A 15,004-nucleotide genomic window follows, 5' to 3' on the forward strand; every position below is an offset into this window, starting at 1 on the left:
AGTCTGAATTGCCAAATGGGCAATCTGAAAAGAGTAGGATATAATAAAAAATACAAATTAGAGAGAATGATAAAATCTGTGTGTTTATAACATCTTCTTATAATATGCATTTGCATACATACAAGAAATGATTTTGACAAACTAATCTAAATATATAAAGGGAAAACTTGTATGGTAGCTAATGATATGGTTCTTACTTTTCTTCCTTTTATAGGCTTATTGCATGATTTTTGCTTCCTGACTCTTACTTTTTGTTGGAAAAATTAATTAGTTTTGGCCAGTGGATTGTGAACAGAAGTGACACACCTGATTTCAGTGCCAGAGAATAGAACATTTAATTGCTTGAGTGAGATTATTCCTAGAGTTATTTTATTCTGCATCCATGGGTGGCAATGTTGAAGATAGTGCTTTCAGTCTGTGAGATTCTTGTGCAAATACAATGAGAATAAAGCCACAACCACTTTAATCACTAGTAATCCACTATAAAATATTATATAAGAATTTTTATTTTAAAACTATGACATTTAGTATTTTTGTTACTATTTTGTTTCTATTACCATAGATTAACTTAGCCTACCTAGCATATATCTATGTATAATATGGATATCAAGTTTTTAAATTTCTCAATAAATAAGACATAAATTTGTTGGTGATTGACAGTAGTTTGGTTTCAAAAAATATAATTTAAAACCAAAGTAGGGATTGGTTATTCATAAGAATAAACTCCACAACCAGCTTATTCTCAAACACTTAAACCTGTTTTACAAATTTTCAACACGGATACCAGATACTCACCAGGATGGCTTAGTTTTAAATTTCTGTGAGAACAATGTGCCAATAAGCTGGCTATTTGTTGAAAAAAATCTATATATTCTAGTAAGGAATTGACAGTCCTATTAGCCTGCAAAATTGCGTCTTTTTATGATTCCATTATGAGTTCAATTGAAAAATGCCCATGGATAGAATAAAAAATATAGGATATTATTAAGCAATAAACTAGAAGTATTTGAAATTAGATTTTTAAAAAGCCTATGGTAGAAAGCTTTTTTGTCATACTGCTCTCATTCTTTGCTTTAATCTTAATTGCTATATTAATTTTATACTTATTTAATTTAAAGTCAATTTCAACAGTATACAATCTGTATTCTTGTCCAGTATACCAGCAGTAAGTTCTCTTATCTTGGCAAAAATATAATTATTGAAAATTTAAATACTTTGTGGCTATGATTCATTGGTTGATTGAAAATCCTTGTGTATAATTCTTTCAGGTTTCTGTTAGGTTATTTCATCTTGGTAACATTTACAAGAATCTACAGAGACTCAAGTGAAAAGTACATTTTTCTTTTCACCCCGTGAGAAAGCACTTTAACAAAAATTCAAAGCCCTAAGAACGTTAAATTATCTATTTATTTATCTATTTGTTTATTTTGACCCATACCCATGCATTTCAAAGTGAGCAACTTATCCCTATATTATTTTTCTAGTTTCTAGATTATCTTTTAAAATAATAAGTCATAATTATTGAAGATACAGATAAGAAAAGTACGGAAAGTTACCTTTAGTTTTGTAAATAAGAATACTGTTTATATTTTATATATTTCTATAAAAGTAAAATATTTTTCTTAGTAACTTTCCTTTTTGTCAAATATAACTAATTTTTGTCTTTGAATGAATTTTATAATACAATTTGTAGCCTTATTTCACAATAATAATAATAATAGCACTGTCCTCCCTTTGTTCATTGATTTGTTCGAGCGGGCCCAGTAATGTCTTCATTGTGAGACTCGTTGTTACTGTGTTTGGCATAACGAATACTTCACGGGTACTTGCCGGGCTTTGCTGTGCGGGCGAGATACTATCGGTAGCTTGCTGGGCTCTCTGAGAGGGGCAGAGGTATCGCAGAGGAGTTGAACCTGGCTCTGCTGGCTGGCCGCGGCAAAGCAAACACCCTACTGCTGCGCTATCATTCCAGCCTCATAGTAATTTAATGATAATTTAATAATTTTTCTATAATTCTAAATTTTCATTAATATCAAATGCTGTAAGTAGCTGATTTTATTTGAGCTTTTTCCATTTTAACATTTCCACAGTATCTTTTGGGAGTTTCACTCAGTGGTGCTAAGGGCTTACTTTCGGCTCTTCCTGGTGTGATCACAGGATCATATGAAGTGCCAGGGTGTGTGTGGGGGGAGGGCAATCTTTGATCGTCTGTGTGCAAGGCAAGAACTCTCTTGCCGTACAATTACTCCAGCCTCCAAAATATTTATTTATGATGCATTCCTAGAAGATAAATTGATGGGGAAGAATTAGTAAGGTTTTTGATGCTTATCTTAAGATTATTGAAACACCTCTTTTATCATTTGCAGTTCTCTACAACTATGACTGAGATTGTTTCTGGGCACATCAACAGATAGAAGGCTTCTTTTATTTTATTTTGAACTTACACCAGGATTCACTCATATTTTGTTCCAGACTTTGTGTTCAGGGATCATTCTTGAAAGGCTTGGGGACCATAGAGGGTGTCAAGGATTGAACCCAAGTCAGTCATACACAATACATAATCCGTTAGTTATCTCTCTGGACCATACACCATACACAATACATAATCCGTTAGTTATCTCTCTGGACCATGTATAGATAGAAGGCTTTTAAAATGACTGATTTTCTTTTGTTTATTTAATATGTTTGATTTACAAACTTTAATTAATCTTTAGGGTTAAACTCAATCATTAATAACTTTGAATTCAGATGATCCAATAATTCGAAAACAAAATAAGTAATGAAAGGGTTTCATATGCACAACACTCCAACACAATAACATGATGCCCTATATCAGAGTGTACATTTCACTTCACCATTACTTCAGACTACCTTATGATCGATTTCCACTTCCCACCTGTTACACTTAGTAAACTCAGTTTTATCGACCAGTTCTGAAGTTTTGTTGTCATTGGCATTTTTGTTATTCCATAATATATTTCACTGTATCTCACATATGAGAAAAATCATTCTGTTTTTGCTCCTCTCCGTCTTACTGACTACACTTAACATGACTAGTTCTACTCATGTAGTGACAAACTGCATTTTATCTTTCTTATAACCAAGAGTAGTTCAAGGTTTGGGAAATATCCACAGATATTGCATTTTAAAGGTAAATCTCAATGGCATTGCATTTCCCAACTTTGAACTATACTACAAACTATCATAAACAAAACTACATGTTACAAGAATAAAGACAGACCTTCAAACCAATGGAGCAGAATTGAGAGTTGTGAGTTAAGAGTTAAGCCCCAAAATTTACAGGTGGCTTATCTATGATAAGGGAGCTACTTATGTGAAATAGAGTGAAGAAAAGCTCATAAACAAATGGTATTGGGGAAATTGGAGAGTCATATCTAAAAAATGAAATTAGCTCTATATGTCACACCACTCACAGAAGCAAAGATAATGTATTAAATATCTCAAGATTTGATCAGAATCAATAAAATATATGAATAAAGCAGCAGCAGAAATCTCCAGGAAGTTGACCAAAGTCTTTAAAAATATGACCACTGTGAGCATTATAAAATTAAAATAAATCTTCACAGCAAATGAAACTCAACCTATAATAATAAGAAGAACAACAATAATAATAGCTATAATTCTCCCTACTAAATGGGAGAAAATATTTGTTCACAATACATCATATAAAAGTACTAATACTTTTACAGGAAAATGCACATTCTTGAATGGTTAGGGAAATGCAAATCAAAACAGCATTAAGAACAGGATATATCAAAAATTCTGGAAATATTCAGTGTTCATGAGGTTATGATGAAAAACAAATGATTATCTATTGGTGGGGATGTCATCTGGTTCAGGTTTTTGGGAAAATATGAAGATCAATTAAAAAGTAGAAATAAAAATACTATATGATCCAGTGATTCCACTTCTTAGCATCTATCCCTAACACAGAAAAAGATTAATATGAAAGGAAATATGCACACCTACATTCACTGCTTCAGATAGCTACGAAATGGAAATAACCCAAATATTCAACTAAAGATGAATGAATAAAAATTAATGGTATATATACACAATAAAATAATTTGAAGTTACAAGAAAGAACAAAATCATGCAATTCAAAGCAGCATGAATGCAATTAGAAGATATCATATTGAGTGAAGTTAATCAGAGATACAAAATGCTCCCTATCATATCTGGAACTTAAATATACATAGCAAATAAATACCAAAGGCAACACAATGGGGAAAACTGTACCACAGAATTGAATTTGGGGAGATTAAAAGGGGGATCATTGAGGTTCTTGGGGGACAGAGTGTGTACAATGTTATTGGGTATGGTGTTGGTATCATGTGCATAAGAAACCATCATTAACCGTATTTTAAATTATATAATCTCTATCAGTAAACAAATTAACAAAGTAAACCTTCATAGAAAGACAAGATTTTTATTGTAGTGTGTTTTTAAATATGTCTGTACTTTATGGTCTAAAATTAGTCAATTTGTCCCTTAACTCTTTATTTAAAATTCCCAAAGAGCTTTGTTTCATTCATCATTACTAGAGCTATATTGTGTACAGTAACTTACAGTCTTTAAAGTCCTGATAAACCTGTAATTTTTAAAATTTGTGTATACTGCACATATATGCTTACAAACCCCATTTTTCACCTATCATAGCACTGTAGCACTCTTCTCCCATTGTTAATTGATTTGCTTGAGCTGACCCAGTAAAGTCTCCATTGTGAGACTTGTTGTTACTATGTTTTGCATACTGAATACATCATGGGTAGCTTGCCAGGCTTTGCATGCAGGCGAGATACTCTCGGTATCTTGCCGGGCTCTCTGAGAGGGGCAGAGGAACCGAACCCAGGTCAGCCAGATGAGCCACGTGCAAAGCAAACGCGTTACCCACTGTGATATTGCTCCAGCCCTTCACCTTTAGTATAAGAGTTTATTTGAATCAATAGGATTTTATGAACATAACTATATTATTAACATTCACTGAATTTTATTCAGTCATAGGATTTACTATGGAATATAATAAAATATAATTATTTGATTTATGAAATAACGAGGAGTCAAAATATTTGAAAAGAAAATATTTAACCAAAAATTTCTATACGATGCTTCTTCAGTAGGTAAGAAAAATATTCAGAAGTGAGGAATATGTCATTTTACAACTGAGTTAGATAACAAGCAATAAAGCACTTTAACATTTCCTAATCTCTTGAGTAAAACTTGCAAATTCTTTAAGAACCAATTACATCACTATATTACTAGGGTGTTCATTATCTCTAATTGCTTTGTCATTTTCCATAAATGGTAAGCATATTGCTTGGTGGAATTAGAAACACACAAGGAGCTCTTGAACTTGGCATTCTTCAGCTTGCATTAGCTCAGCTGTGGTTTTGTCTTTGTTTTTTCACAGATCATTTATTTCACTGAAATTGGAAAAGGAAAAATAAAGTTAATCTGTTTTCATCTTCCACCTCTAATAACACCTGGTGGGAAAATACAAAGGTGAGAGGTTTACTTATTTCTGTTATGAAGTACGGTCTCAAATTTCTGAAGAATCGTTGTAGAATGTTGGGGATTTCGTTTTCTCCTAAAAAGTCACATAGAAAGATAAGTTTGGGGATAATTGTTTACTTCACTTTATTTAAGACAACCTGTGGTACCACTACTTGTAATTTATTAAATGCTTAACAAGACAAAACTCCCACATTTTGAGAAGAAAATGCATAAAAATATATGATCATACTACAAGTTCAATTTAAACTTCAGTGAACACATGTCCCTGGTGAGAATTACTCTCACCTTTTATTTCAAAATTATGTGTGAATCATGAATTCCTTATCCTGTGAAACAATAGAATATGTAACAGATATTGTGATAAATAATCACACTTTTTGCATATTTTCATTTTAATTTCATGAATACAGCAAAATAGTGTCACAAACAGGGAACTTCTATGCCTGGGTTTTTTGGTAAGAATTATCATCGTCTCCTGAATTTGGACTTGGACTGAGGCATCAGCCCTTCATAGATTTCAATTCTGCCAGATTTTGGACTGAAACTTACATTATTGCCCATTCTGGTCCTTAGACTAGAACCAAAACATTGACTCTCTTGAATCTTTACTGTTTGTTTGGGGGCCACACAGAGAGGTGCTCAGGGTTTACTCCATGCTCTGCTATCAGAGATAACCCCTGGCTGTCTTCAGAAACCAAATGAGGTACCAGGAATAAAACTCAGGTAGCCATCTGAAACACAAGAACCATACCTGCAGTACTATCAATCCAGCCTCAAACTCTCTTAAATCTTAAGAATATTGACTACATTTCGCTTAGCATGATACTTTCCATATAGTTCCAATTGTATGTAAATTTAATTATTCATCTTTTTTTGGTGCTTTCATTTTTTTTAATTTGTGAAGCACCATGAGGTACAATTGTAGATTTACAAATCTTTGTGCTTGAGTTTCGGTCATACAATGATCAAATACCCATCCCTCCACCAGTGCCCATTTCCCCCCAACCGCCTCCCACCCTGCCTCTGTGGCAGGGCATTCCCCTTTGTTCTCTCTCTCCTTTTGGGTGTTGTGGTCTGCAAAAGAGGCATTGAGTGGCAATCATGTTCAGTCCATAGTCTACTTTCAACATGCATTTCCCCTCCTGGGAGGATCCTCCAAACACCTTTCATTTGGTGTTCCCTTCTCTATCTGAACTGCCCTTTCCCCTAGAATATCCGGCTGGCCTCTAAGTTATGGAGTAATCCTCCTGGTGTTTATCTCAGCTATTCTTAGGTATTGATCTCATATTTTGTTGCTTTATATCCCCCAGATGAATGCAATTTTTCTAGGTCTATCCCTCTCTTTCTGACTCATTTCGCTTAGCATGATACTTTCCATATTGTACCACTTGTATGTAAAGTTCATGACTTCATCTTTTCTAAGAGCTACATAGTACTCCATTGTGTAGATGTACCAGAGTTTCTTTAACCGGTAATCTGTTCTTGGGCACTCGGGTTTCTTCCAGTTTCTGGCTATTGTAAAGAGTGCTACAATGAACAAACAAGTGCAGATGTCATTTCGACTACACATTTCTGACTCTCTGGGGTATATTCCCAGGAGTGGTATCGCTGGGTCAAATGGGAGCTCAATTTCTAATTTTTTGAGAAACGTCCATATCGTTTTCCAAAAGGGCTGAACTAGTCGACATTCCCATCAACAGTGAAGGAGTGTCCCTTTCTTGCCACATCTGCGCCAGCAATGGTTGCTTTTGTTCTTTTGAATGTGGGCCAGTCTCTGAGGTGTGAGATGGTATCTCATTGTGGTTTTGATCTGCATCTCCCTGATGATTAATGATGTAGAGCATTTTCTCATGTGCTTTTTTGCCATTCGGATTTCTTCTTTGAGAAAGTTTCTGTTCATTTCATTGCCCGATTTTTTGATGGGGTTGGATGTTTTCTTCCTGTGGAGTTCCACCAGTATTTTGTATACCATTGTTATCAACCCCTTGTCAGATGTGTATTCGGTGAATATCCTCTCCCATTCTGTAGACTGTCTTTGTATTTTGGTCACTGTTTCTTTGGAGGTGCAGAATCTTCTTAGTTTAAGAGAGTCCCATTTATCTATCTCTTTTCACTTGCTGGGCCAGTGGTGTGGCATCTTTGAAAGTACCATTAGCCTCAAAGTCATGGAGGGTTTTGCCAACTTTATCTTCAATGTACCTTATGGTGTCTGGTCTGATGTTGATGTCTTTAATCCATTTTGATCTTATTTTTGTACCTGGTGTTAGGCAGAGTTCTGAGCCCATTTTTTTGCATGTAGCAATCCAGTGATGCCAGCACAGTTTGATAAAGAGCCTTTCCTTACTCCACTTCACATTTCTTGCACCTTTATCAAAGATTAGATAATCATATGACTGAGGGGAGATGTCAGTGTATTCAACCCTGTTCTATTGGTCTGCAGTTCTGCTTTTGTTCCAGTACCACGCTGTTTTAATTATTACTGCTTTGTAGTAGAGTTTGAAGTTACAGAGGTTGATTTCTCCCATTTTCTTTTTCCCAAGAATAGCTTTAGCTATTAATGGGGGCTTATTGTTCCATATAAATTTCAGGAGTGTTTGCTCCATTTCTTTTAAGAATGTCATGGGTATCCTTATACGGATTGCATTGAATTTATACAATGCTTTCGGTAGTATTGCCATTTTTCCAATGTTAAGTCTCCCGACCCATGAGCAGGGGATATCTTTCCATTTCCTCATGCCCTCTTTTATTTCCTGAAGTAACGTTTTGTAGTTTTCTTTGTACAGGTCCTTTACTTCCTTAGTTAAGCTGGTTCCTAGGTACTTGATTTTCTGGGGCACAATTGTGAGCGGGATTGTTTTTTTCATGTTGCTTTCTTCTCTCTCACTGTTTGCTTATGGGAAACCCATGGACTTTTGGGTATTGATTTTATAGCCTGCAACTTTACTATACGAGTCTCTTGTTTCTAGGAATTTTTTGGTGGAGGTTATTGGGTTCTCTAAGTATAGTAACATATCATCTGCGAATAGTGAGAGATTGATTTCTTCCTTTCCTACCTGAATGCCCTTAATATCTTTTTCTTGCCTAATCGCTATTGCAAGTACTTCCAGTACTATATTGAACAGAAGTGGAGAGAGTGGGCATCCCTGTCCCGTCAATGATCTTAGAGGGAAGGTTCTCAGTTTTTCCCCATTGAGGATGATGCTTGCTGTAGGCTTGTGGTAGATGGCTTTAACTATGTTGAGGAAAGTCCCCTCTATACCCATTTTAGCTCGGGTTTTCATCATAAAGGGGTGCTGGACCTTGTCAAATGCTTTCTCTGCATCTATTGATATGATCATATGGTTTTTATCTTTTCTTTTGTTGATATGGTGGATTATGTTGATTGATTTCCGAATGTTGAACCATCCTTGCATCCCTGGGATGAATCCTACTTGGTCATGGTGTATGATCTTTTTGATGAGTAGTTGGATTCTATTTGCTAGTAGTTTGTTGAGGATCTTTGCATCTGTCTTCATCAGGGATATCGGCCTGTAATTCTCTTTCTTTGTGGTATCTCTGTCTGCATTTGGTATCAGTGTGATAATCGCTTCGTAGAAACTATTCAGAAGTGTTTTTGATATTTCAGTTTTGTGGAAAAGCTTAAAGAGGATTGGGAGTAAGTCTTCTTTAAAAATTTGGACGAATTCACTAGTGAATCCATCCGGGCCAGGGCTTTTGTGCTTGGGGAGACTTTTTATTACGATTTCAATTTCCTTGATGGTGATAGGTCTGTTCAGGTTTTCCAGGTCTTCTTGGTTCAGCCTTGGCAGTCTGTAGGAGTCTAGGAATTTATCCATTTCCTCGAGGTTTTGATGTTCCGTGGCATAAAGCTTCTCAAAGTACTCCCTGAGGATCCTTTGAATTTCTGTAGTTTCTGTTGTGATGATCCCCTTTTCATTTCTGATTCGGTTTATTAGGGATTTCTCTCTCCCCTTCTTTGTGAGTTTTGCTAGAGGCTTATCGATCTTGTTAATTTTCTCAAAGAACCAGCTCTTGGATTCATTGATCTTTCGGATTGTTTTTTGGGTTTCCATCTCGTGAATCTCTGCTCTAAGTTATATTATTTCCTTCCTCCTGTTCCGGTTGTGCTCCTTTTGTTCGTCCTTCTCCAAGCTCTTAAGCTGTGAGGTTAGTTTATTTTGTGGGCTCGCTCCTCCTTTCTGAGGAATGATTGTAGAGCTATAAACTTTCCTCTTAAGACAGCTTTTGCTGTGTCCCATATGTTTTGGTAACTCGTGTCCTCATTTTCATTCGTTTCTAGGAATCTTTTGATTTCCTCTTTGATTTCCATTCTAAGCCACTCGTTCTTCAATAGCGCACTGTTTAATTTCCAGGTGTTTGATTTAGTTTTCTGTTTTTGTGTGTGATTTACTTCTAATTTAAGTGCATTATGGTCTGTGAAGATTGTTGATACAATCTCTATCTTCTTAATTTTATGGAGGTATGTTTTTTTCCTCAGCATGTGTCTATCTTGGAGAATGTTCCATGTACCCTTGAGAAGAATGTGTATTCAGCCTTTTGAGGATGAAGTGTCCTGTATATATCTACTAAGTCCCTTTCTTCCATTGTTTCCCTCAGATTAAGTATGTCCTTGCTAAGTTTGAGTCTGGTTGATCTATCCAGAGGTGACAAAGCGCTGTTGAAGTCTCCCACTAGTATTGTATTGCTATTGATGTCTTTTTCCAAATCTATGAGTAGTTGTTTTAAGTACTTTGCTGGTCTCTCATTAGGTGCATATACATTTATTATTGTAAGTTCTTCGTGTTGTACAGATCCTTTGATCACTAAGAAATGGCCTTCACTGTCTCTTATGACCTTCTCACTCTGAAATCGATGTGGTCTGATATTAAGGTGGCTACCCCAGCTTTTCTATGGGAGCTCTTTGCCTGTAGGATTGTTTTCCAGCCTTTGACTCTGAGTCTGTGTTTGCTTTGACTATTAAGGTGTGTTTCTTGCAGGCAGCAGAATGTTGGGTTCAATTTTCTAATCCATCCTGCCACTCTGTGTCTTTTAATTGGTCCGTTTAGCCCATTGACATTGAGAGAGATTATTGTTATGGAATTTTGTCCCATTGTTCTGTTGAAATTAGGTGTATTTGAGGGGCCTGTCCTGTCTTAAAGTAGCCCATTTAGTTGTACTTGTAACCATGGTCTTGAGTCTATGAAGTTCCTGAGCTGTTGTTTGGCTGTGAAACTGTGTGTTGTTCCTTCTATTATGAATGAGAGTCTCGCTGGGTAAAGTATTTTTGGAGAGGCATTTATTTCATTGAGTTTTCTCACTATGTCTCACCACTGTTTTCGGGCCATGAGGGTTTCATCAGAAAAATCGACTGTGAATTTTAAGGATGCTCCTTTGTAAGAGATTTATTTCTTCGATCTTGCTGCTTTCAGAATTTTGTCTCTGTCTAAAGTTTTGGTCATTTTGATCAGGATGTGTCTTGGGGTATTTTTGTTCAGATTTCTTCTAGCTGGTACCCTTCGGGCCTCCTGAATGTGGTCACAAGTTTTCTTCAGCTCTGGAAATGTTGTAGCAATGATGTCTTTGACAGTTTCTTCTTCATCAGGGTTTTCTTCCTGTCCCTCTGGGACTCCAATAATTCTTATGTTACCCCTCTTGGCTTCATCACGATCTTCTCTTGCTATCTGTTCCCGAACTGTGAGTCTCTTTTCCATTTTCTGCTCTTTTCTGGCGAGTCTCTGAACTTCATCTTCAAGCTCACTGATTCTGTTCTCAGCAGCTGTTACTCTGCTTCTGAGGCCTTCCACTGAGGTTTTCAATTCGCCTACCAGGGTTTTCAGGTCCGACATTTCCGATTGCATTTTTCTCATTTCTGCCTTCAAATCCTCTTGTCTTTTATTGGCATTGCTTTCCATTGTTTCTTTTAGTTACCTAAGCATCCTTAGTAGCTCCCTTCAGAATTCCTTGTCAGAGAGGTTGTCTAATACTACAATACTGTTGGTGTCTTCTGGGCTTGCCTCTTCAATAAGAAAGTTTGGTGGGCTTTTGCATCGCTTTACCATTGTGACCAGTGTGCTTAAGTCCTTCACATTCACTGTTACTATTCTGGTTGAGTGAGGAGAGAGTTCCTGGATCCCTTCAGCTTTGTTGCCACGGGATCTGATGTTGCCTCAGTTCCCTTCCTGCGTAGGTCAAGGGAGAAAACCGGCAATTCTAGGGGATCAAGCTAGCTGCGCATTCCCTGGGGGAGTCTCAAGCCGTGGGGCAGGCTGTACCTGGTATTATTCATCTTTTCTTACATACTAAGTGAAATGAGTCAGAAATAAAAGGACAGACATAGAAAGATTGCATTCATCTGAGGAGCATAAAGTAACAAAATAGGAGACTAACACCTAAGAATAGTTGAGATAAGTACCAGTAGGTTTACTCCATGGCTTGGAGGCCAGCTGCACATGCTAGGGGAAAAGACAGCTCAGATAGAGAAGGGAACACCAAATAAAGGGTGTTTGGAGGATCCTACCAGGATGGGAGATGCATGCTGAAAGTAGACTATAGACCAGACATGATTGCCACTCAATGCCTCTTTTGCAAACCACAGCACCCAAAAGGAGAGAGTGAACAAAATGGAATGCCCTGCCACAGAGGTGGGGTGGGATGGGGGAGTGGGGTTGTGGGAGGGATACTGGGATCAGTGGTGGTGGAGAATGGGCACTGCTGAAGGCATGGATACTCGATCATTGTATAACCAAAACCCAAGCACAAAAATTTGTAAGTCTACAACTGTACCTCATGGTGTTTCCCTAATAAAAAATTTTTAAAAAAGAATAGTGATTACATATTTGGTCTTCTCAGCTTCTATAATTGCAAGATTCTTCTAATATATATTTTCTGTCTCTCAATATCTATCTTTAACCTCCCTATCTTCATCATCATCCAAAATTCTAAAAAAAATCTTCAACATCTGCATACACGTATGTATGCATTACTCTTAGTACTATGGATATATTGAGATAGTACTGATTTGCAAAATTATTATTATAATTAAAATCTTCCTGGATGTTTTTTGTAAAACTAGAAAAGCTATAGGCTACCCCATCGGAGAGCCCAGCATGCTTCCTAGAGTATCTCACCCATATGGCAGAGCCTGGCAAGCTACCTGTGATGTATTCGATATGCCAAACACAGTAACAAGTGTCACGATAGAGACGTTACTGGGTCCGCTCGAGGAAATCAATGAACGGGAGTGACAGTAACAGTGATAGTGACAGAGAAATGTGAACATTAGTTAGATTATTTTTATTCGCATGTTAATATCCATAGAACATAGAATATATGTTAACCATTTTGTATATACTGTGACTTGTGCAAATTCAGTAATGGAGAAATGTCTATTAAATGAATAAATCAATTAAATAATACTTTAATAAGCTCTGACATAGTGGAAAAAAATCTGGGACTTTGATACTTGGGAGACATAATTCAGCTTTTTGGGCAATCTGCTCTCAGTGAAGAAACTAGCAACTTTAATTCGATCACAAAGTAACCAGTATTTCACAGGCTGATCTTTAAAAAAAAAAACAAATGACCAAAAGGCACATTAAAACATGCTTCACATCACTAGCCATCAGGAAAATGCAAATCAAAACAAGAATGAGTTATCATGTCACATCACAGAGACTGGCACACATTCAAAAAAACAAAAGCAACCAGTGCTGGCGTGGATGTGGGGGGAAAAGGAACACTCTTTCACTGTTGGTGGGAATGCCCACTAGTCCAGCCTTTCTGGAAAAAAAATATGACAGTCCTTCAAATACTAGAAATTGAGCTTCCATATGACCCCGCAATACCACTTCTGGGAGTATATCTGAGGATGCAAAAAAGCACAGTAGAAATGACATCTGTACCGATATGTTCATTGCAGCACTGTTCACAATAGCCAAAATCTGGAAACAACCCAAGTACCCTAGAATAGATGACTGGTTAAAGAAACTTTGGTACATCTACACAGTGGAAAATGATGCAGCTGTTAGGAGAGATGAAGTGATTGTATTTGCTTATAAATGGAGAGTATCATGCTAACTGAAATGAGTCAGAAAGACAGGGACAGACAGAGAAGGATCTCACTCATTTGTGGAGTATAAAAAACATAACATGAGGGTGACTCCTAAGGATAGTAGATATTCGGGACAGGTAGATTGCTCCATAGCTGGAAGCCTGCCTCTTGAGCAAAGGGGAGAAGGCAGCTGAAATAGAGAAGGGATCGCTAAGTAAATGATGGCTTGAGGAACTGATCAGGATGGGAGTTGTGTGCTGAAAGTAGATAAAGGACCAAACATGATAACCTCTCAGTATCTATATTGCAAACAATAATGCCCAAAAGTAAAGAGAGATTATGGGGAATATTGTCTGCCTTGGAGGCAGGTGGAGGGTGGTAAAGGGGGGGTATACCGGGGATAATGGTGGTGTGGAATGTGCACTGGTGGAGGGAAGAGTGTTTGGTCATTGTGTGACTGTAACCCAAACATGGAAGTTTGTAAATATCTCATGGTGATTCAATAAATTTTTTTAAAGTGTATTATCCACTCAGGTATTTAATTAAATATTTACTCTTCAATACTAATTTCAGGAAGAGCTTCTGAATATGTAAAATTATATGTTATGGTATTATATTATAATATGGATAATTAAATTAATACATACACTGATAGTATAAATGATTAATAAAACAAAACCTACATATTATTTAGGTTTATGATTTCTCATACACAAACACTGTGGGTGAGGTGAAGTACTACACATACATAACGAAATGTATGAATATAAAATCTATCATTTTTTTTCACTTGCACACTTGTGTGGGGATTTAATTCCATGTTTTGTTTGTTCATTTGATTCTAATGTTGAAATAAATTAATGATCTTCTCTTTTGTGTGAATTTTTGTTTTTATCCCTTTCAGATTCCTACAGCAAAATTTTGTAAGAAAAGAAATTAATCACATCGGATACAATATGGGTAGTTTGATTGTAGTCTAGGGTCAAATTAATGGGTATGTACATCTATCAGCAAAATAAATCAACATTTAGAAAGTACGTTTATGATCTCAAAAGAGATATAGCAGTGATAAAGAAAAAAATGCTTCCCAATGAAAATAGAAAATTTCTTCTCTATCAAGGTTAAGATTAAAATCCTATGAGCCAATGTTCTATTTGTACTATCTTTAGGTCTGGCGCTACAGAAGTCAAGTTGGCCTTTCAATTTGATTAAAATCTGCCATAAGTTTTTAAGTTTTGCAGTATGTATGCATCATTTACATATAAGGACAGCGAATGTATGACTAAATTTCGAGAAATATTAGACCATGGTAAGAAGTTTGTCATAAGTTGGGGGGGGGGCGGGAAAAGTGCAGTTTGGACAGAAAATAGAACACTGTGACAATGATAGTTGGAAGTGATCACTCTGGACAAGAACTGA

General features: G+C 36.4%; 1 protein-coding gene across 1 annotated transcript in view; it reads left to right on the top strand.

Annotated features, from left to right (window-relative positions):
- The window catches only part of LOC130032585 (protein FAM136A-like), a 120,832-nt gene extending 106,320 nt beyond the window's left edge, over window positions 1-14,512 (top strand). The window contains exon 2 of the mRNA XM_056124135.1: window positions 14,490-14,512. Coding sequence (XP_055980110.1) covers window positions 14,490-14,512 — 23 coding nt within the window. The remainder of the gene's footprint in view (window positions 1-14,489) is intronic.
- The last annotated feature ends 492 nt before the right edge of the window (window positions 14,513-15,004 follow it).

The sequence above is a fragment of the Sorex fumeus genome, unplaced genomic scaffold, assembly GCF_029834395.1.
Source record: "Sorex fumeus unplaced genomic scaffold, SorFum_2.1 ptg000050l, whole genome shotgun sequence".
Taxonomy (NCBI): domain Eukaryota; kingdom Metazoa; phylum Chordata; class Mammalia; order Eulipotyphla; family Soricidae; genus Sorex; species Sorex fumeus.